The 21,441-nt window shown below is 39.0% G+C and overlaps 2 protein-coding genes and 1 long non-coding RNA gene across 10 annotated transcripts; 1 reads left to right on the forward strand and 2 right to left on the reverse strand.

The window, feature by feature from the left end:
- Window positions 1-22: 22 nt before the first annotated feature.
- On the reverse strand, window positions 23-5,432 carry LOC132203624 (uncharacterized). Of its 2 annotated transcripts, XR_009442453.1 has the most exons (5): window positions 3,833-5,432; window positions 2,112-2,271; window positions 1,580-1,906; window positions 1,194-1,531; window positions 23-425 (listed from the first exon to the last, which is right to left on the reverse strand). It is a non-coding gene; the product is annotated as an uncharacterized LOC132203624 (long non-coding RNA). The 2 variants fall into 2 exon arrangements; XR_009442452.1 differs by lacking the exon at window positions 2,112-2,271 and having other exon boundaries at window positions 3,833-5,421.
- On the forward strand, window positions 1,454-18,396 carry LOC132203613 (uncharacterized). 6 transcript variants are annotated; one of them, XM_059631501.1, is made up of 25 exons: window positions 1,454-1,613; window positions 6,534-6,721; window positions 6,790-6,942; window positions 6,996-8,139; window positions 8,402-9,825; window positions 9,984-10,836; window positions 11,184-11,763; window positions 11,820-11,857; window positions 12,192-12,384; window positions 12,440-12,730; window positions 12,796-12,926; window positions 12,979-13,113; window positions 13,172-13,816; window positions 13,873-14,172; window positions 14,228-14,520; window positions 14,578-14,983; window positions 15,044-15,477; window positions 15,533-15,671; window positions 15,733-15,876; window positions 15,928-16,024; window positions 16,081-16,174; window positions 16,239-16,556; window positions 16,637-17,234; window positions 17,426-17,938; window positions 17,995-18,396. In XM_059631501.1, the coding sequence occupies exons 2-25, from the start codon at window positions 6,540-6,542 to the stop codon at window positions 18,172-18,174; spliced, it is 9,285 nt and encodes a 3,094-aa protein (XP_059487484.1). In that variant the 5' UTR covers window positions 1,454-1,613; window positions 6,534-6,539; the 3' UTR covers window positions 18,175-18,396. The 6 variants fall into 6 exon arrangements, with proteins under 6 accessions (XP_059487484.1, XP_059487485.1, XP_059487482.1 ...); XM_059631502.1 differs by lacking the exon at window positions 1,454-1,613 and adding an exon at window positions 4,675-6,236; XM_059631499.1 differs by lacking the exon at window positions 1,454-1,613 and adding an exon at window positions 4,675-6,154.
- LOC132203617 (solute carrier family 15 member 4-like) lies at window positions 18,227-21,415 on the reverse strand. Of its 2 annotated transcripts, none has more exons than XM_059631515.1 (7): window positions 21,376-21,415; window positions 21,099-21,179; window positions 20,240-20,775; window positions 19,752-20,059; window positions 19,419-19,692; window positions 19,156-19,364; window positions 18,227-19,084 (listed from the first exon to the last, which is right to left on the reverse strand). In XM_059631515.1, the coding sequence occupies exons 3-7, from the start codon at window positions 20,747-20,749 to the stop codon at window positions 18,667-18,669; spliced, it is 1,719 nt and encodes a 572-aa protein (XP_059487498.1). In that variant the 5' UTR covers window positions 20,750-20,775; window positions 21,099-21,179; window positions 21,376-21,415; the 3' UTR covers window positions 18,227-18,666. The 2 variants fall into 2 exon arrangements, with proteins under 2 accessions (XP_059487498.1, XP_059487497.1); XM_059631514.1 differs by having other exon boundaries at window positions 21,240-21,382.
- Between the last annotated feature and the right edge of the window lie 26 nt (window positions 21,416-21,441).

A 21,441-nucleotide genomic window follows, 5' to 3' on the forward strand; every position in this document is an offset into this window, starting at 1 on the left:
GCGTACATAAAAAGTATAACGGTTTTATTCAAATTTTTATTGAATGCTAATCAATAGATTTTACAATTAAGCTACTACCTAGTGACAATGAAAACGTTTCTGCAAGTAGGCAATGCGATGCTCATGAAAACCGAGACCGTAGCAGAGCAGCCTTAATTAACATTAAAAAAAAAAATAGCATGACCATAGTCTCTTTTACATTGTTGCATTTTGCATTGCTTGCATGTTAAAAAAAATCAGTTTTTGTGACAATTTTCAAATAAGACAGCGAATATCATTTTATTGTAAAAATATTTTTATAAAATAAATCAATATTTCAGAAGCAGGGCTTTCACAGTTATTGATTTGACAGACCCTCATCTATTCAACTTCACCATGATCCATATTGCATCCCTCGTTAATAATTTCCTTGGGTTGATGGGTTTCTGCAACAACACGAAGATTTCAAATTATATTTGATAATATTCTAAATTTAAAGATATCAAAATGAAGGTGGCATAAAATGTGAAGCGCAACTCTTCAAATACACACAGTACGCAAATAAAATAGTTAAAATACTAGCAAGTTTTCGTTAACAGCCACCATATTTTGTAATATAAAATAACAGTTCAGTCTTTGATATGGGGGAAAAATAATTGAAACAGCACTAACAGCTGGGAACAAAAAACAATATTATCTAGTTATAGCTATAGCTTTTGAAGTGGCACATTTCCAAAATAGGGCGTGTATTACAGAGGGGCGGCGGCTGAGAGTTTATTTTATAGATTTTCCTTTGCATCAAAATATAATTTAGCAGCCATTCTGAGATGCAAAATTTAAAAAGTTATCTTTGTGTGAAAGGAAAAGTAAAATATTTAAATATTATTTATATAAAATGCATGAATTCAAATGCATTATGTATTCATTTTTATCCACGCCCGAGAAAAATTAGCACACATATTTTACTTCAATGTTTACAGTGTTTTGACGAACTCCTATAATATTATTTTGTTACTTCTTGCGTGCTATATTTGGATCTTGATTCGTAATTCGCAACATATTATTTTAAATGATTGACGCTGATTCTGTTCTTGCTTCACTAACCACTATGAAAAAAATACTACACATACAAAAATCTATAAAAGATTCAGAACAATTCTCAATATAAAACGAAACTTCAAATTCATATAAATGCAAAAAATTGAATAACGTACCTCTCTGCTATAATGACCTGGTATGGCTCGCTACAACTTTTCTTCTTCTGGATGTGCGATGGGCGCTGAAGAAGGCGCCTGCTCGGGTGACACCCCTGGGCCTGCTCTTTCCGCCCTGTTTCCATGCGTCAGCCTTGGCGTCAGCAGGGTCGCGGCGATCTTCGATTGGGCTGCGGCAACCATTATGGCTAATGCGCCGTCGTCCAGCGCGCAATCAGTATGCTGCGATGCGAACCTGAGCGCCGCGATCGGCGCCTTTTGATACCAAAAACAGCAGTCGGCAAGTGTCCCGGAGCCATCTTATCAACGGAACGAGAACAGTTTCGTTCCGGTGATTTCTGAATTTCAGTTTTTAGTCCGAAAAATTTCAACAAATTAGCCCAAACCTGAATTCCTCACGTTCGAACTGCAGCCTCACAGGTCAGTTAGGTTCAGCGCCCGAGCTCCAAAAAGGCAAGGGGGAGGTTCAATTTTACTGAATTTGTTATGATCAGGGTATGGGGGCTACATGTTGCGACGGGGATTCATGTGGTTAGCCCAAATTTTCGGCCTCTAAGAATTCGCAGCCAGTTAGTTTCAGCCGAAAACCTTTCACTGTGAGTTGCGCATTTAAGCAGTGCACAAATATCTTTGAAGGGTGGTGCCTGGAAATTCTTTTGACGGGATCATGGATTGCTATTTTTTGTTCTTGCAATTTCGGCTTCCATAAGGACCTAAAAAGTGTAGGGTATCCATATCTTAATATTAGTTCTCGTGCGCGTGGTGCGTATGCGTAGCGATAGAAAAAGGTATAAGTGCATTTTTAGCACGACAGCTGTAAATTTAAAAAAAAAATATCCTTATTCTTTTTATAGTTTATAAAAAAAAATTACATGTATATATTTTACAGCGAACTAGCCAAGAAAAATTGTTTCAAACCTTGCCTGCCATTTTTCCCCAGTCTACTTCCAATGCAGATAAAATTTCCAAAAATATTATGTTGATGCCAGATTTAACTTCATCACAAAATATCGTCTTCTAATTGACAATTTTCGGCCGGAAAATTTAGACTGCGAATTTTTCTTGAAGATTGATGTTTCTATGAAAGTAATAAATAAATATGGCTTCTAATTTTTCTAGTAAACACAGCGTCTTTTGGAAATTTGTATGCTAAAAAATCTGTTCAAAATTTTTGGCTCAAATTTTTAAAATCTTTCAAATATGGCTTTAAATACTAATATAAAAAAATATAAAAAAAATTGGCGATCCAAAGACATCAAAACTTTTTTGCAATAATGAATTCTTAAGTTTCAGTTTAATTTATTTGGCTTATTTAATTCTTATGAAATTGGTATGAAAATGTTTGAAGACAATTTTTATTTATTTTTGAGATTATAACGCTCTGGTCGCTCTGCGAAAAAAAATGTTCCAAAAATTTTATTAAATGCGCAGTTACGCACTTATTTAAAAATAATAAAAAAAAATAAATAAAAACTCCCAGCAGAGCACATTCATAAAAATTGGGCAATCGCCCCCTTTCATATATTCTGTCATCTTTCGATTAACCTGCCAACGCCGACACTTAAATATATAGTAATGCCAAAAAAGTTTCCTCTCTGCATTTTGTGTGCAAATAATGCAAATGTTCCAGATATTTTTTATGTTTTAACTTGTTTGGCTGGAATTTATATCTTCGTTGTGCGGCTTCCATAATCAACGTGTTTCTCCTTTTTCTAAGTAAACTTTTTATTTTATATTTTCCTTTGCATTTCTGGTTTTACACATTGATGGCCTATATAAAAAATTGAAATATTTTAATATAAATTTCTCTGTGTAGAGGCTTGAAAAAAGAAACAAAAGTGTTCCTTTTCATTTGCCTTCTGGTGCGCGTGTTTCTCTCATCAAGCAAAAGCTGAGTCACAAAATTCTCAGAGGCTATTTCTTTGTATCAATAAGAGGAAGAGGAACCTAAACTGAATATTAAAAATAATAATCTGCTTTTAAAAATTATATAATTCTGATTAAAAAATCAACAATAATATTTATATTAATTATCGTGCTTGAAATTTAAATAATATTTTTTGTAATTATATATGCTACCTATAAGACTGTAATTATTACAATTTTTTTCTTTATTGTAATGTAATATTTAAAATAAATTTCCGATTTTTTATTGCATGCCACAGCACAGACTACCAGATTCGAATTCGTTAAGTCATTATTGCCAAATCCCAAAATATAAGTAAATCATTTGTTGTTTGTGGAGATATTTGTTACAAATTGAATGCTTAAAGTCATTCTTTTTATCTTATTAATTACATTTCGTGATAATTTTAGAAAATATTTAAATTTTAACATTAAATTAATGAAAATATTTGCAAAATGAGTTTTTCAAATTATCAAGTTGGAACTACCCAAAATTGGATTAAGTGAATTTTGACCACAACAGGCAAAGAGGCACGCAGAAGAGCGTTTACATATTTATAATTTATGAATTGCAATTTTTCTAATATATTTAAAATCATGTTTTAGGGCTTGCTCTTTCTTTTTAAAATTATGTTGCAATAAGTTTGTTACACTGATTACGTCATTGTAGATTGGAGTATTTTGGTATTGTTTGTCAGAAATAAAGATATAAAAATAGATGTATAATTTCAGACCCAGCCACGCATGAGCAGGAGACGTGGTGGGGGAGAGCGAGTTTTGCTGGCGCTGCTGTTGCTTTCCCAGTGACGTAACTGGGGAAGGAAAACCCATGCCGCTCCCAGCTGCTCCCATCTAAATGCATTGTTTTGCACTCTTTGCCGCGTTTTCCGGTCAAATATTGTCGATTCAAGGCGGTTTTGAACATAATCTGCAGGTGTCAGACTAGTTCGGAACCTAGGGAAGCTTTGGCAACGAAGAAAAAGCATCTCAAATCAGCTGGAAGCACGAAAAGCCACGAAAATTCGGCCAATATCTCCGTGACGGCGAAGTTGCGGCTCAAAAAAGCAGCGGAAAACTCGGATTTTTTACGTTTTGTGAGTCGATATGTGCTTCAGTGCCGGGATGTCAACAAATTAAGTCGTTTCTGATCATATTTGTGCATGTCCGATTGTTTTTTGTGAGAGAAAAGCGGAAACGAGTTTAGCAACCGGACAAGTTGTCCCACGGAATTAACCAATATCTCGCTCTGATTCAATGTTTTAGAATTTTGGCGACTGAAAAGTTTATATTTATAGAATAATTAAAGCATGAGGAAAATCGCTGTGTTATTTATTTTTTAATCCGAGCAGCCGTTGTCTCGCTATGAGCATAATTACGCGGCGGCCACTGCTTTGTTGCTTCGCTCGGCTCTCTCTCGCTCGAGTCGCCCGACTGCTGCACTCGCGGGTGGAGAGCGGCGCGCTCGATTAATTAGACGTTTGCGCGAATTTTTTATTTTATTAGTAAGCGTTGAGATAAATCGTTCAAATTTTCAGCATTGGTAGCAAACTAACTGAATTAATTTTTTATTTTTTATTCTTAAAAAAATATTTATCTGGAACAAAGTTATTAATGTTTCCGCGAGAATTTTGTTCTTTTAATTTTTAAATTAGACAAAAAATTTTAAAAGTACAAACCCTAACAGAAAATTGTAGCTAATTAAATTCTCTACAATTTACTTTGCATTCGTTTTGTTGTCAAAATTTTTTTAATTTACCAACGGGATGACCAAAGTCAAAACATTACTTTTTCTCATTGAAATAAATTTTTTAGATTTTTTCTGAGATAGCCAATCGATTGGAAATTTAATTTTGATCTAAGAACTAAAATTTCATCACAATATGTTGAGCCGTTTAGAAATAAGAGCGTCTGAACTAAAACCTGCTAATCAGCCTCGACGGCAGTTTTAGGGAGCAGTTAGTACTTTGTGATTTCTAAACGGCTCAACATATTGTGATGAAATTTTAGTTCTTAAATCAAAATTAAATTTCCAATCGATTGGCTATCTCAGAAAAAATCTAAAAAATTTATTTCAATGAGAAAAAGTAATGTTTTGACTTTGGTCATCCCGTTGGTAAATTAAAAAAATTTTGACAACAAAACGAATGCAAAGTAAATTGTAGAGAATTTAATTAGCTACAATTTTCTGTTAGGGTTTGTACTTTTAAAATTTTTTGTCTAATTTAAAAATTAAAAGAACAAAATTCTCGCGGAAACATTAATAACTTTGTTCCAGATAAATATTTTTTTAAGAATAAAAAATAAAAAATTAATTCAGTTAGTTTGCTACCAATGCTGAAAATTTGAACGATTTATCTCAACGCTTACTAATAAAATAAAAAATTCGCGCAAACGTCTAATTAATCGAGCGCGCCGCTCTCCACCCGCGAGTGCAGCAGTCGGGCGACTCGAGCGAGAGAGAGCCGAGCGAAGCAACAAAGCAGTGGCCGCCGCGTAATTATGCTCATAGCGAGACAACGGCTGCTCGGATTAAAAAATAAATAACACAGCGATTTTCCTCATGCTTTAATTATTCTATAAATATAAACTTTTCAATCGCCAAAATTCTAAAACATTGAATCAGAGCGAGATATTGGTTAATTCCGTGGGACAACTTGTCCGGTTGCTAAACTCGTTTCCGCTTTTCTCTCACAAAAAACAATCGGACATGCACAAATATGATCAGAAACGACTTAATTTGTTGACATCCCGGCACTGAAGCACATATCGACTCACAAAACGTAAAAAATCCGAGTTTTCCGCTGCTTTTTTGAGCCGCAACTTCGCCGTCACGGAGATATTGGCCGAATTTTCGTGGCTTTTCGTGCTTCCAGCTGATTTGAGATGCTTTTTCTTCGTTGCCAAAGCTTCCCTAGGTTCCGAACTAGTCTGACACCTGCAGATTATGTTCAAAACCGCCTTGAATCGACAATATTTGACCGGAAAACGCGGCAAAGAGTGCAAAACAATGCATTTAGATGGGAGCAGCTGGGAGCGGCATGGGTTTTCCTTCCCCAGTTACGTCACTCGTGAAGCTTCGCGGCAGTGCCGCGCAAAGTCGCTCTGCGCGCCTACCACGAGGCCTTTGTGGCTGGGGCTGTATAATTTAATAATCATTTTCAAAGAAATGCATTTAAAAAAAAAAAAAAACGAAAATCTGTCTTTATTTTCAATTATTGAATATTTATTCTGCAAATTTTTTACATGGCAGTTTTTACAACTTTTTCTCACAACTTATTTTAAATTATTTACATAATATTTTGAAATATTCCATCATTTAATTTGATATGCATGAAAGAATAAATTCCATTTTGCAAGAATAATTATGCTACTGTCCATGTACATTAATTGAACAAAAATATGGACCCTCTTTATAAGTAACAATACTTTTTTCAGGGCAAAATGGACAACGGAGATGGAGGAGCAGATGATACAGAAGCTCGGATCCAGAAAATGCGAGAGTTACGTAAAAAGTATTTGGCCATTATTGAAACAAACATCGGAGAGCAGAAGAATAGAGAGATGCACGAAGCTGCCAAGAAATTGTCAGTTCTCCGTAATATAATTACTAACGAGGAAGAGATGTATGTTTTCTATTCACATGTTATAATCCCAAATGTATTAAATTAGTTTTTTAATATCTCTTTTCTAGACCGCACATGCCCTTCTTGGAGCGAACTGAAGGCATTTTACAGAGGTTGGATAGCAGACGTCCGAAACTGGATACGACCAACAATTTAGCCCCCAAAAGTGATAGCGGTGAAGACTGCCAAATCATTGAAGTCAAGCGTATTCAGAACAGGCAGTAATAAAAAATATTTTAACTAAAATATTTTAATAATTTTGAAAATATTTTAGGAGTAGTTTGGACAGTTGCCCCCGTAGCCCAAGCCCTGAATTGGAAAAGATGGCCACTCCCCAGCAAACTCCAAAATTGATTCCTGTTGAAAAACGGAGTTCAATTCTGAGCCTTCCAATGCCGAGGGATGATTCCAGTTCAGACGACGATTCGGTGCGAACATCTCCTGGCCCTCCAATTCTGCCCCAACCAATCGCAAACCTGATCCAGGGTGTGTCCCAATTTGGAATGCGCAGAGATATGGACATGCACACTCATCAGGAGCCAGAGACTCACAATTCCTTTGAGCCCGCTGAATATTTTGAGGCGCCATCACCACCTCAAGAAGATATTGAACTGAACAGTGATGACGATGATGATCTTGTGATAGACGAAGGCAGCTTCAAGAAAAGTCCACCAAAAGAAACATTACACAAACAGCTTCCACCTTTACTTCCACCTCCTAAACCACCAGCAGCACTTACCATTGGAATGAAGGAGTTTGCCTCATTGGCTGATAATGCTACGCTGGTGGCTAGGCAAGAGAAGAGCACCCAGGAAAGTCCCAATCCGGCAGATGATTTTATTCCAGGCAGACAGATGTCTCGCGTCCACAGTAGCCTCATGGCCAGTAAGACGGGTACAACCAAACCTATGCCGTCCCCTCGACCATCCTCAGTACGGGTAGCTCCATCTCCTGCTTTCACACTCGTTGACCTTTTTAGTCCGGAAGCACCTGGTCCGAAGTACCAGTTTGGCGCACCAAGCAAGCCAGTCAGCATTTGCCCACCACAACCCAGATCGGGCCCCGAGTCCCCAAATGCAACACTTTCTCCTCCAGCTACTGCAGCTCGGCCACCCATTACTCTGTCAGACTTTGTTCCTCCTCAGCAGCCCTTGTTTGCACCTCCTCAAAGGACTCAACCTCCTCAGCCTAGGGATGTTGGTTCACGGGACCCCAGGCAAAGGATATCTCATCCACCGCAGCAGCAGCAAAATTGTAGAAATATTAGAGACCCGCGGACACAAGAAAGACCGCACAACAGTAAGCAAGTGGCCATAGTCAAGAGTCAGCCACCTAAGACCTACAGGGAACATAAAGCCATGAAAGCTGAAGAAGAGAGAAGAATGAGAGAGGAAAGGAACAAGCAACGGAGAGAAGAGGTGTGTATTTTTTTTCTTTTAATTATTACTTCATTCAATTTTTTTATTTTTTTTTTTACATTTAACATCCACGGGGACGTTGACCAGGATATAAAGCTAAAAAATTTTAACTTGTCATCTTTTTAAAATTAATCATGGGTTAAAAATAAAAATAAATGATTGATGCCCGTTTTATGGGAATTTAATTATGTAATTTTTGTTTCTTTTAAACAAATTTCCTCAAAAGTATTTTCTAGCTTATTTGCAAATCATTGTTTTACAGATGTCACTCGCAGAAAAAAAGAGGTTAGAGCTGGATGAGAAGCGTCGAAAGGAGGCAGCCCAGCGCCAAGAGGATCGCAGCAACCAAGAACGGCTCTTGCAGCGCAAAACTGAACTCGTGAAAGTCCGCAGTCTTGCAAAACCAACCAGTCGTGTGCAAGTGATAGACCCTTTGCCTGCACCTGCAAGCGAAATAAAGAAGATCCCAAGGAGAGCTAGCGAGGACAGAAGGTCATCAACAGACTCTGATTCTGGTGCTTCTTGTTCAAAAGAAAAGAATGTGGACAAGTCGTTGGAAAAAACATCTCCTCTCAATTCTTTATATGGAGAAATGCCTCAACCCTCAAAGAATATTTTTCGAATTCCGAAAAAGCCCACAGCTCAGCGTGCAAAACAACAGGCTCCTCCCCAAAGGAAAAGATCTGCAAGTCCACCACCACCTGACATAGGCTCTGATGATGAAAACAATTCTGTCAGTCCAGGTACACCACCCAGAGATGACTCGGACAATTCTCTGGATGAGGTAGTTAAAAGAGACAATATTCCTCTAAAGGTAAAGCCTGCAGAAGAGATGCCAGCTGTTGGGACTGGTTCGAGTGATAAAATAATTGAGATCAAAGAACACATTCGATCCATGGTGCAGGCACAAACAAACACCAACAGCAGTGCAGAATCCTCATTAACGAACTTTGTCGGCTTAAACAAGAGTCATTTGGAGCAGATCATCAGAAGTGTCGTCCAAGAAGAACTAAACAAAATCAAAGCTACTGTGTCAGTGCCTTTGGCAGAATCAACTCCAAGCACTGCACAACCAGAAATTATGGACACCTCCGATAGCTCATCAATTACACCCCTAGCAGACAATTCGGCAAGTGAGTCTCCAACCATCCCCCCTGCCAAAGAAAAGGCTGAAGTTCCTAAGACCGTCACACCTCCAATTCCAATACCAGCTGATGTAGGAAGTCCAGAGGTCCAAAAACCAGTGGATTCATCCAAAAATGAAAACTTTGATCTGAAAACAGCGGTCGAGAATGAAGTCCGTAAGCAGAAAGCTCACAAGAAAAGCGAGCTCGACAAACTGCAAGACGATCTGCGGGACAGCTTCATCAGTGAAGGTGTCATGAGTGCAACTGGGGCAAGAACAAGACACCCAGTGATGCGTTATTCTGCTCCATTAGCAAAGGAAAAGGAGGCGGCGCGTGAAGAGCAAATGCCTGCTGAGATCAAAGAAATGGATCATGACTCTGAAAATGCCCTAGTTGCGTTGGGCTCAAAGAATTTGGTGGTTAGATTAGAAAGACTCTCTAAATCTTGCGAGGAAGAAAATTCTGCCTCATTTGAAATGGAAATAGTGTCAAAATTTTCCGAAGAAGGAAGGACTGCTCCAATCAGAAAAGCTGTTGCTAAGAGAGGAAAAGCTTTTGGGTAAGGAATAATTTATTAAATAATTCAAAGTTTTTGTCATTTATATTAATTATTTAAGGAGATATAATTATAAATCTGATTTTAGAATTAAATTAATTCCTATCTCAATATTCAAACTATAAAATTTCATGTCCGTTGTCCGTCTGTTTATTTTCCAGTCAGGCAAGTAGACCTTCATCCTCGTGCACAGAGACTGCTTTGGTAGATGAAACTGATTCTGATCTCACATCCCTGGCCTCGGAAGACAGCTCTGTCTCTGGATGCTTTCCCGATTTTCCTACAGCCCAGCGAGGCTCACCTTCAGGCAGACGAGGACGCGGCCGTGGTCGCGGAGGCAAAGGGCGTCGAAACATTATGGAAGGCTATGCTCCCCGAGAAGACGCCAATCTGACAGACGCTAGCTACACCTGGAAGCCTCTCGAAATTCTCCCCTGCAAAATTTGCATGTATGAAGGAAAGAAAATTGTCGATCACTATATTACTGTTCATCCGGACAGTGAAGTGCTCATTTCAAGATTGCCAAACAACGAGGCCATTCAAGCAGTTCTTCAACCCAATAATTGCAAGTCACCAGTGCTGCAGTGTCGATTTTGCAAGTACAACAGCACAAAATTGACTGAGTTCTATGATCATGTAACAGAGCACACTGGCGAGTACCGGCTGAAATGTGCAGTCTGCCCTTTTAAACGACCCAAAAAAGATGCAATTATTTACCACACCCGTAAGCAGCACCGCACTGACAAACAGGCTGTGAGTCAGATTGACATGCAAGGAATTATTGAAAAGAACTGCGTCACTGGGTACCTTTGCGGCTTTTGCAATTTTGTTCAGCTGAGCGAGGCCACAGTCACACAACACATTGAACTGAGGCACCGGCATGAGGTGGACGCTGTTTGCAGGCCAGGCATGGATGAGTCCAATGAAATCAACATGTCCAGAGTTGAGAGCCAAGAAGATGAGCTGGAAGAAGCACCGTCGCTACCAGAAAAGATGGAGCTTGTGGAAATTGAGGTAATTATGAAAAGTCCAACTTTTGCTTCTTATAAATAAGTATCATAATATATAAGGCATTCTCCGTCGTGCAGAACTTGCAAACCCATAATATTGGAAAATTGATTAACATTTAATAACAAGAGTGTGGTTTTGAATTTATTATTTATTTGATTGGTAAATTTGATAATAAAAAAACGATGGTATTTGTATTGGTATTGCAAATCAATGACTATCACTATTGAAGAAGTGCTTGGAAAGTCAAATTAATCTGTCTACCGTTTCTACTAAAAAAACTTAAATCATTTATATTATTAGAAGAGTAGATAATTCAATATGGATAGGTTTTGAAATTATTATTCTATTAGGGTGAAAATGAAAAAAATGAAGAAAAAGAAGAGCCAGTAGAGGACCACAATTTCATGACAATGCTTGATGACCTCATTCACGATCAGCCTAAAAATCAATTGACTGGAAAATCATTTCTGGAATCAATACGTCGATCAAAAACAAAAATAGGAGAGGAATCTGAGGTCAAGAAGATTGAGATTGCGCGAATCCCTCTTTCATCAACGCCGCGACCTATTCGTGAAGTTACACCCGAGCCACCTCTAGAGTATATCGAACTTGATGTCATTGAATCTCCCCAAAATGCAAAGCTGCACGAAAATCGAAAGCGCAATAAAATGATTGTTGGCATTTGTTATGCTTGCGGCCACACTGAAGGTCACGACATCAACAACCTCTTCCGCCACATGAAAGACACGCATCCGCCAGAAAAGCGAGGCAACTGTCCTGACTGCTCAAGACCTTTATCGGGAACTGATAAGGCCATCAGGCATATGATTGAAGAACATGTTCCGATGAGTGTGCGAGATGCCCTTCTGGATTTCTGGAAGCCGATGCCATCAGGAAGAAATCTCAAATCAATAGAATCTCTGGACAACGGTAATTTTTCTTAAAAACGGAAAAGTGTGAATTAAAAAAATTGTCCCCTAATTTAGCCTCTGATGCTGCAAAGAAAGCTGTTTCAGATTATGTGGTGAGTCTTCATCTCCCAATTATCATCAGCTCCTAGACTATGCTACTTATTCACTTTTGTTGCCTTTGGCTATGGATTTTTATCTACATGGCTTCTTCTTGTAAACTTTAAATCACTACTTTGTAATAAATGCACGTTTTTGTTTCCATATTTTCTTGTGATTTTTTTCTTTTTTTTAATAAAGTTTGTTAGGATTTTTAACAAAAAATATACTGCACTCATTATAATATCTCATCTATTTCTTTATCATTTCAAACGCTACGCTGAGTTGTAATCAATACAAAATTACATATCATATTTTCAACTAATGTCTTATTTTTATTTAATTTTCCAGGACATTTCTTCAGATGAGCAACCAAAAGCATTTCAACACGCTCGAACAGTAAAAAACAGCGCAGTATATGCAAGCATGCTTGAGCCTGGCAGGCTGCAGAAAATGTACAAGTGCATGGCCAGAAATTGTTCATTTAGCAGCGTCATCCCTGAAAAGTTCATCAAACACATTGACAAACACAAATCTCTGTCAGGTAAATATTTTTTGCTAAACTTTTATTTTAAAATTTTAATTTTTTATTTTGACAGTTGGTAGAATCAAAGACTGGCAAGAGTGTGTATACTGCATGGAACTCTACGGCTCTGGCCAGCAGTTGATTGACCACATTCACAAAGAGCACAACAAGTTTGTCTTCCAGTGCTCGTTGTGTTTCTTCAGAGCAGCCACTGACAGCCATGTCTTTTTCCATCAAAAGATAGCTCATTCTCCAGAAGAAGGGCCCAAAACATATGTGTGCCAAAAAGAGCAGCCAAAAGTAGACCAACCACCATTTGTAGGAGTAATTGGAAAATTCATCTTGCCCTTCATTTGCTCAGATAGTAAGAGAGTATTTATTAATCTAATTGAGCATTATATTTAATTATTTTCATTGCATCCTATATAGGTGGTTGTGGAATTACTTTTTATAAGACTGATGAATTCATGGATCACTTTGCTATCAATCACCCTAATATGAAAGAGTTCCTTTGCCACGAATGCAATGCGAGTAGTTCCAGCATTGTCGATCTCATCGAGGTAATTTTCTGTTGTAATTCTTGATGAAATTTTTCAAAATGAATATTTTTAGCACTACAAAGACCACATCTACTGTGAATTCCACTGTTTACTTTGCAAGTATGGATCTGATGAACAGAGATTGATCTACAACCACATGTGCAAGCATGCCAATCATGCTCCCTGCTATGCCGTTCGACATTTATTGGTATAAACTTCTATAAAAAAAATTTAATAACAAAAAATTATAAGAAAAAATCTTTTAGGGCTCAAAAACTGAAAAGAATCTTCTTGCGGGTGCGCTGAGAAGGATGGAAATAAAAACGGTGACCTCAGTCTATCAACCACCAGTGGAATCTGAAGAGAGTGAATCTGATGATGAGGATCTTGCATCAAAGTCTTCTGAATCCTTAAGATTGAGTGCTCCAAAGCCAGTTTTTTCCCGAACTTTGAGCGCAATTGAAAAAACCCTTGCATCTGCAGCAACACCATTCTCTCGCCTGCAAAATGTAATCGAGACAACAGCAAGCACTCAATCACCTTTGAACCCATGGAAGGAACTTCCAAGTACTTCAGGCACCAACTTGGCTGCCACTCCTACTCATGTGGCAAGCTCGTTTCCCACTTTATCTGCTACAATTTCAAGACTGAAAGACTCTGATGCTCCTGTTGCACCGCCACCAGTCACTCTTCCTCTTTCAACTTTTTCTAGAACTGTAGGCAGCGATCGACCTTACGAAAATGATGAAGGGGAGTCGAGAGTGACCAATTTATCGGGTCATCGTCTTTATATCTGCTGCAAACCAGGTTGTGATTTTACAAGCGAGAAAAGCTCGCAGCTGAATGATCATCTTATCATGTGTGACTGCACAATTTTGCTCTGCTTTCACTGCAAGAAACCTTTCAAACAGGTACAAAAAGCATCTATAGACTCTAATTTTTTTTACCAAGAAGTATTTTTTGTTAGGTCTCACCATTAGTCGAACATCTGAAAATAGTTCATGGACCATTGAGGTACACTTGTGGTGTCTGTACTGAGTTCAAGAGCGCAAACATTAATATTGTCAAGAAGCATCTCAAGCAGTCGCATAGTGTTTACCAAGTCATTGTTAAGGCCAACGACCCGTATAAAACAGACCAGGATGAGGATCAGTTTACAGTGTTGCCGAAGATTGCACCAATAGCAAAGCCTGCCAACAAGCCTGGCTCAATTAAAAGATATGGTCCAGGGGATGAAAAAGAACTTCCATCAACTCCTATATTTCAAGTATTTATCGTATTTAATTTCATTGACAGCAATTTTCTATTGAAATTAATCCTAGGACCATGTGCAGTGTTCTATTTGTACATTCAAAACAAGGGTGAAAATAAACTTCCTACGGCACATCAGAGAACACGAAGAAAAGGGAGATCAAGCAAGCTCTGCTTCCATCCCAATAAATCCCATGCCTTGTCTGAAAGCAAACGAGAAACACTTTGACAAAATGAACAACTGGGCTCAGAGCTCTCATGTCTCGTCAGACGGAACTCCACTTATTCCTGTGAGAAGATCTAGTCAAGAATTGCCAGCTGAAGTTGTTAGCAAACTTCCTAGATACATTGTTGAGATGTGGAGGTTTGTGTGTCCACTAAAATTAAGCATAACTTTTATATATAAATTGTTTACTTGCAGATATGCTTGTGGCGTCCCAAACTGCTCTTACAAGTGTTCTGATGTGGAGATGCTAGCCATGCATTTGGAAAATTTGCACCCAGACACAGAAGAATTTTTGTGTGTTCACTGTCCGTCACAAGACTGGCAACTGGAGCAGCCTGATTTGACGTTGATCAAGAAGAGCGTTCAACACATGAAGCAGCATGGCCCTAACTTGTTTGTGTGTCTTATCTGCAAACATGTGGACACTTGCAAGGATGAAATCAGCAAGCATACCAACGAAGAACACGAGATTGAAAACTCGTTCCAGGTGATCAGAGAAGAAACATTGGATGAAGAAGGGGCCACTTGGTGTTGCTCTGAGTGCAAACAGACGCGATTCAGCCTGGAAGACATTAAGAGTCACTGCTCTTCTGTTCATAATGTAAATTACTGTAGGAAGCTATCAAATATTTAATCATTATTATTTTATTATATTTTTCAGATTAATTACCAGTTTCGCTGCAGCCTTTGCAGCTACCGCGCACCTGCTCTTCCTCACATATTTGAAAACCACTTTCCCAAGGAACACCCTGGTAAGATTGTCCACGCCATAGCTGCCTTTTATCCCATAGGCTACCACGACCCACGAGTGTCTACTGGAGTTTCAACCTTAACGCCTGCCGATTCTGAGACTGTAAGGCACATCAGAATGATTCGAATTGAAGAAGTTGGTGGCAAAGAGAAGAAGACACCAGCAGAGAAAAAACGCACACCTGTGAAAGGTTCCGGCCAGAAACTAGAAGATATTATGGGCCTTTCCAAGCCATTCCCTGAGCCTGATGGTTTGTTTTATGTGTGCCCTCAATGCACGTCTTACAAAAACAGGCAGAAATCAAAAATGGAGGAGCACATATATAAACACTTTCAGTACAAGAAGTAACTTTGAGTTAGGAATTGTTAATTTTGTAAATTTAATTTTTTTATATATCAGGTTCACATGCTCGGAATGCAATATTAGTGTGGTTTCAAAGTTGTCGATGCAGACACATTTGCAGAAAATTCACCATATTGATGCTGACCTTTCAAAACACATCTTGGTTAATGACGGAAGACAAGAGCTGGAAGACTTGGTAAGTATTTTCTGAATTTATATTTTTGAATATAGATGTATTTAATGGTATTATTTTTCAGGTCAAAGAAGTACTTCAATATCAAAGCGATAAAATGCCTGTGGAAACTTTTGAACCTGTTATTGTAGACAGTATCTCCTTGCAGCCCGAACAACCTAAGCCGGGTATTAGGGAAGCCTATGCATTCGCTGACGATGTTATTATGGTAATAGTCTGATAAGTATTCTGGCTTACCTTAAAATGAATTTCATACTAGGATTTCAGTGAGAGCGAGTCTGAACCATCGACCAGTGGTAGTCCAGTCAAAGTGTATCACGACACACCAAGTGTGAGGAAAAAGAGCATGCAAAAAGGTGATAGGTCAATGATAATAACAATTTCCTGGTTTGATAACATGGGTTTTTCCTAGTGGGCAGCAACGTCTGCAAACATTGCATGGAGTCATTTAAAACGCTGATGGCACTGATGATGCACATTAGACTGTTTCACTTCAAGAGCGGAAAGTAATTTTTAAATTTTTTTTTTTTTTTTTTTTTGAGGTGCATCCCAAAATCATATTGTTCATAGATTCGTCTGTGCCTATTGTGCGGTGAGTGCCAACTCTGTGAACATCATCAACAAACACAGTATGAAAAAGCACCCAACAAATGAACCAAAAGCCGTGGAAAATCCGGACTGGGAAAAGATAACATTTGACGAACGCTTCTGGAGTGATAACTACGGAATCTACCTAGCTAAAGACGGCTGGAAGATGCGAGAATCAGAGCAGCTCCAATTAGAGCAACCGGCACAGAGTGTTCAATTTGACTGCAGGCACTGTGACTTCCGGACATTGTACGCTGCTGCACTCAAGAGACACTCTGTTACCCACAAATTTACGTATGGGTAAGTTCCTTTCACAATAAGAAAAAAATCATCTGCTCTGTTTAAGAAATTTTTCTAATAAGTAATTTAAATTTGCTTAGGTGTGGAATTTGTAACAACTTTGAAAGTGAGCATTCTGCAGACGTAAGAAACCATTCCCAACAGAAGCACCCCAACAAGCAAGTGGATGTTCAGCAAATCCTTCAGGGAGGGCGTCCAAGCAAAGTACGCAAGCTTGACGACTCCACCAAAATCAAGCTGCCCTCCACCCAAGCAATAAACTCTGTCCAACCTGCAACACTTGTCCTTGTGCCATCGGTGCCACTGCCACAGGTCTCTCCTGTTGTAGAAACGCCACTTGCTCCGTCTCCTGCCATTTTGACTTCAATCACACCCTGTACATCGCCGGCACCTTCGGCGCCTTCTCCAGTACCCTCAACTTCCTCGCTTGATCAACAAGCTAAAAAAGTACCATTGCTCTACACTTGCAACTACTGTAAAAACGTAACAGAGGACAAACTGAAAAAGTTGCTCAAACACTGGGAAGAAACCCACAAGGAAACTGGTCACAAGTTCTCCTATACCCATGTGAAAGCAGGGAAGAAATGCATCCACTGCAACATGGTGTTCTCATTGCAGAAAAACATGGACGCACACTTCATAGAAAGCCACCCTCAGTATGTCAACATCACTTTCAAGGTAATTGTTACATATTTTTGAAATAAACATTAGTCGGCAAGCAGCAAATTTCCTTATGAAAAAGGGTCGCAGACCGTAACCAAATCTGGTAGTGCCATTTGTTAAAAAAAAAAAAAAAAAACGGGGATGAAGCCCGTTTTCCTCTTATTAGATATAGATAATTAACATAATAAATATTATTGTAATTTCAGATCTACAAGTGCAAAATCTGCGCATGGCGCTCCGACAGTCAAGAAGAAGTTTTTGACCACATTCTTCTGCAACATGCACATGTGGGCTCTGACCCTTCCGTGGGCTGCGATGTAGAGAAGAAACTGCTTGGTTACAAACAAGTGTGGTGCTACTGTTTGCACTGCCAGAAGTTTGACTCGGACAGTGAACAGAGCATGATCGAGCACTGCAAAACCATGCACAGCGACCTCTCACCCAGGTTTGCTGTTTTCAATGAAAAAAAGTGCAAAGTTGTGCGAGAGATTGGAAGAGCAGATGACGTCAAGGAGGTGACAATGAAGGCACACCCACACGTGAAGACTGAAGCGCAAGCAGCAGCAGAAGCAGCTACCTCGCCAGCCCTGCTACCTGGCGTGCGGCGACAATATGTGTGCCCCTGTCCCCCATGCCCTGAGAAGAAAAAGACTTTGAAAGGAATGGAGGAGCATGTTAGAGAATTCCATGCTCGTCTTTGGTGTGTTGATTGCAAACAGGTGCGAAATATGCAAATTTGTTTGCATTCTTTATTTCTTTCTGATAATTTTTTTAGGTATTATTGAATGACATTGCTGCTAAAATGCACCACCTTGTTGAGCACCGCGAGCCTGGATCAAACCCTTCGCAGAACATCATCAAATTTGAGGATGACGTTAAAGAATATATGAAGTCTGTGAGAAGGGAAGGTGATGAACTAGCCGCAGGGTCTCCGGTTGTTAAAGCAGAAAAATGAAAAAGAAGATTAAATAAATAAACCATTTTTCATTAGTTAACATATATGTATTTGCTGCATTTACCATTTTTTGTACTCTCGGAGTTATATCGCTTAGATGTTACGAGATCTCTGTCTACAATTACGATATAAGTAGTATTGCTGTTTATGGCAGCTTACAATTGTAGATTTTGCAAATTATCCTATGTAAAATAAACTGATGAGCAGCTCATTGTTAAGATATCACCCTGTTTCAATAAAAAAATATATTTTTCAGGTTTTTCGGCAGGAAAAATAGAAAAAAGGTAGAAATTTTCAATTAGAAGCAAATATTTTGTCTAACTTTAACGTCTTTTATTACCATGGGTAGCATGGCTTATTAATGAAATAATACTAATTCAAGTCTGATAATTGTAGATCAAGTAGTAAATTATATCAGTTATAAATAACTTGATTCTTGAATAATATTTGGCACAAGTCAGAATGATGTTAATATTCTGGGGATCACAGAAATTAGCTCAACATTGGTTCATCAGGCAACTGACGTCTTCGAGTTCGTCTTCTGGCTCGTCTCCGAATGCAGACGGCCAAAGAACAAGTAACTATGGTAGTAACCTGAACAGCTGCCAGAAGGAAGAAATAAAAATCATAATGGCCTTCAAAGTGGGTCGCATCTGGCTGAATCCAAATAGGAGTCAAAACAGCCAAGAGTCCAATGCCCAAAAATGAGGCCATGCCTTCGAAGGCCGAAAGCAGGCCCATTACTAGACCTTGAAGTGCTCGTGGAGCCAGAGAGTGGGCAAATTCTAGTCCACCAATAGTGGCAAACACTTCAGATGTGCCCAATAAGCAGTACTGGGGTGCCTGCCACAAAATTGATACTGTGCTTGCATTGTAGGTTGCATGACCAATTGTCTGTGTCACATATTCACTAAATACAAAGAATATATTATCAAATTTAATAAATAAAAATCAGAGTAATTTTTAATAGCATTAGCATACCCATTCTTCCAAGTGCTGATAGATGCGGTTTCTAGTCCCCCAGCAGCAAACATTGCTAATGAAGCAAAAACCATTCCAATCGCAATTCTGGTAGCAAGTGATATTCTGAGACCCTGTCTCTCCAAAAGCGGAATCAGGGCTCCGTTTACAAGAGGAATCAAAGTCAGGACAAACAGCTGGTCCACTAAACCAAGCCACGCTGTTGGAAACTGAAAAGATTTTTCTGGTGAAATTATTTTATAAAGCACGTCAGAGAAACATACCAAAAATGTTCCTAAATCAACTTTCAGGTGTACAGCTTGGGCTTGGAAACCAGAATTTGATTGTAAAAATATGAGCCAATAGGGCACCATCAGTATTAGTAGTAGCAAAACTGGTCCCAATTTTTTGGCCTCATCAACTGCCTCGTCGCTGTGACTTCCACCATAGCGAATTTTTGCAAAATCTAGCCACTCAGGTACTGTTTCAACAGAGCTTGTTGGGGACCCCAAAGACTCGTACACCTCTTCGTCTGCTGGAGAGTTCAAAATTGGCGAGCTACAATTTTTTAGCCTTTCATTAACAGAATACATTTTTTTTTTTTTATAAAATTCTACCTCTGAATGCAGCCAATGGCGATTCGACCAGCTGCAATTCTTCCTGTCAGGCCCTCCTTGACCATGTGCAAGAGGCTTCCAAGGACCGAGGTCTCTGAAGGTCGATGAACCACAAAGTACCTCTTTCCAAAGAGCATTAGCAAGAGGGCAAGCACAAGGATGCCGGTAGCCACAGCAAAGGCTGGTGGAAATCCTCTGGTGGACGCCTGTTCCCAATACGCCATGCCGCCAACTCCAAGAAGGGCTCCACCGTTTATGCACCAGTAATACCAGTTGAAGAAAACTCGTAAGGAGCCACCCTGGCGCATCTAAAAAAGTATAATAAAAAGTTAGAAAAGTTAATTCAAATCTTTTTTTTAAACCTTAGTTTGAAAAACGCATTATAACAATGCAAAAAGCTTTTCCATTTTTAATAAAAATCTTAATTTTTTCTAGCGAATAATCATTTCCCTATAGACGGTTCCTTTTTTCCGCTTTTTCAAATTCACCTGTTCTGCGCCAAAAGCAGGCACATTGGCTTTGATGGTGCCCACAGCAAGCCCAATGGCGGTAATTGTTGAGTAGATGTAGAACGAACACCAAGGACCGTCCAAGTCTTTGCTGCAGCCCACTGAGGCGAGGCCATCAAAGGCTAGAGCGGTCAGGCTGCCGTAGGCCAATACGTACAAACAGAGACCGCCTGTGATGGTCCAGTAGCGGCCAACTACGGCGTCCGCTAACCACCCTGCAGGAAGGGCTGAAAAATAGGCCAGACCTGTCAATAGCAAGGTGGCCGAAAGGGCCTCGTCCGAGCTCCAGGCGGTACGACCCTCGTTAGTCAGGAAGATGTACAGGTTGCTGAGCACCGAGTAGAAGGCGAGGCGTTCCAAGAAGAGGGTGGACAGCACGAGACCGCCAGCCAAGAGACTTCTCTGCCGACTCCAAGGTGTAAGAAGGGCGCTTGTCCTACGTCGCAGCGACGCCAGCAATGTCTCTCGATCCTCGCTAGGACTTTCCATCTAGCCCAGTGAGAGTTGGAGATAGCCTATAAAAGTTAAAAAATTATATATCATCATAACAAATTTATTTGTTATTACCTCAAATTATTAAAATTAATAAAAAACTACAGAGTATATGCAATTTTTAATAAATAATTTTGTCTGTGTAAAAGAAATACTAATATATGTACATCAAAATATAATAAAAAATTAGTAAATGAAAAATTATACTTAAGTAATTTGATATCTGAGCTTTTTCAACATAATGTTTTGATATTAATTTGTTAATTTGTATCCATAAAATTTTTTTCAATGGTGTAGAACATAATAGCTAAGTACACTGAACTGGTCTATTATTTTAAATACATACCTAACTTTTAAGTACGCTTCACATTACCTCCTCTCGTCCGTCTCAATGTCATTTTAATTTTTTTGTTTAAATTTGTATTGTCTGGCAACAGAGAAATAATAAAGATTATCAATATGAAAACGAAACGTGACCATGACGCACCTTTGCAACTTGTGAACTTTGTCAACACAACATGCACATAGGCCACATAGCACATATGATTGGAACAAAAAGCTGGCAAAAGGATATTCTTCAATGTTTGATAAACGCTTTTTTGATCAATGGAACTCATCCTGACGTGAGCTTCCTTGCTCAGTCGATCGGCTCCTCTCCTCTCCACTTTTTCTTTTGCCTCCACTATAGC

The sequence above is a fragment of the Neocloeon triangulifer genome, unplaced genomic scaffold (genome assembly GCF_031216515.1).
Source record: "Neocloeon triangulifer isolate White Clay Creek 2 clone unplaced genomic scaffold, ASM3121651v1 ptg000017l, whole genome shotgun sequence".
Taxonomy (NCBI): domain Eukaryota; kingdom Metazoa; phylum Arthropoda; class Insecta; order Ephemeroptera; family Baetidae; genus Neocloeon; species Neocloeon triangulifer.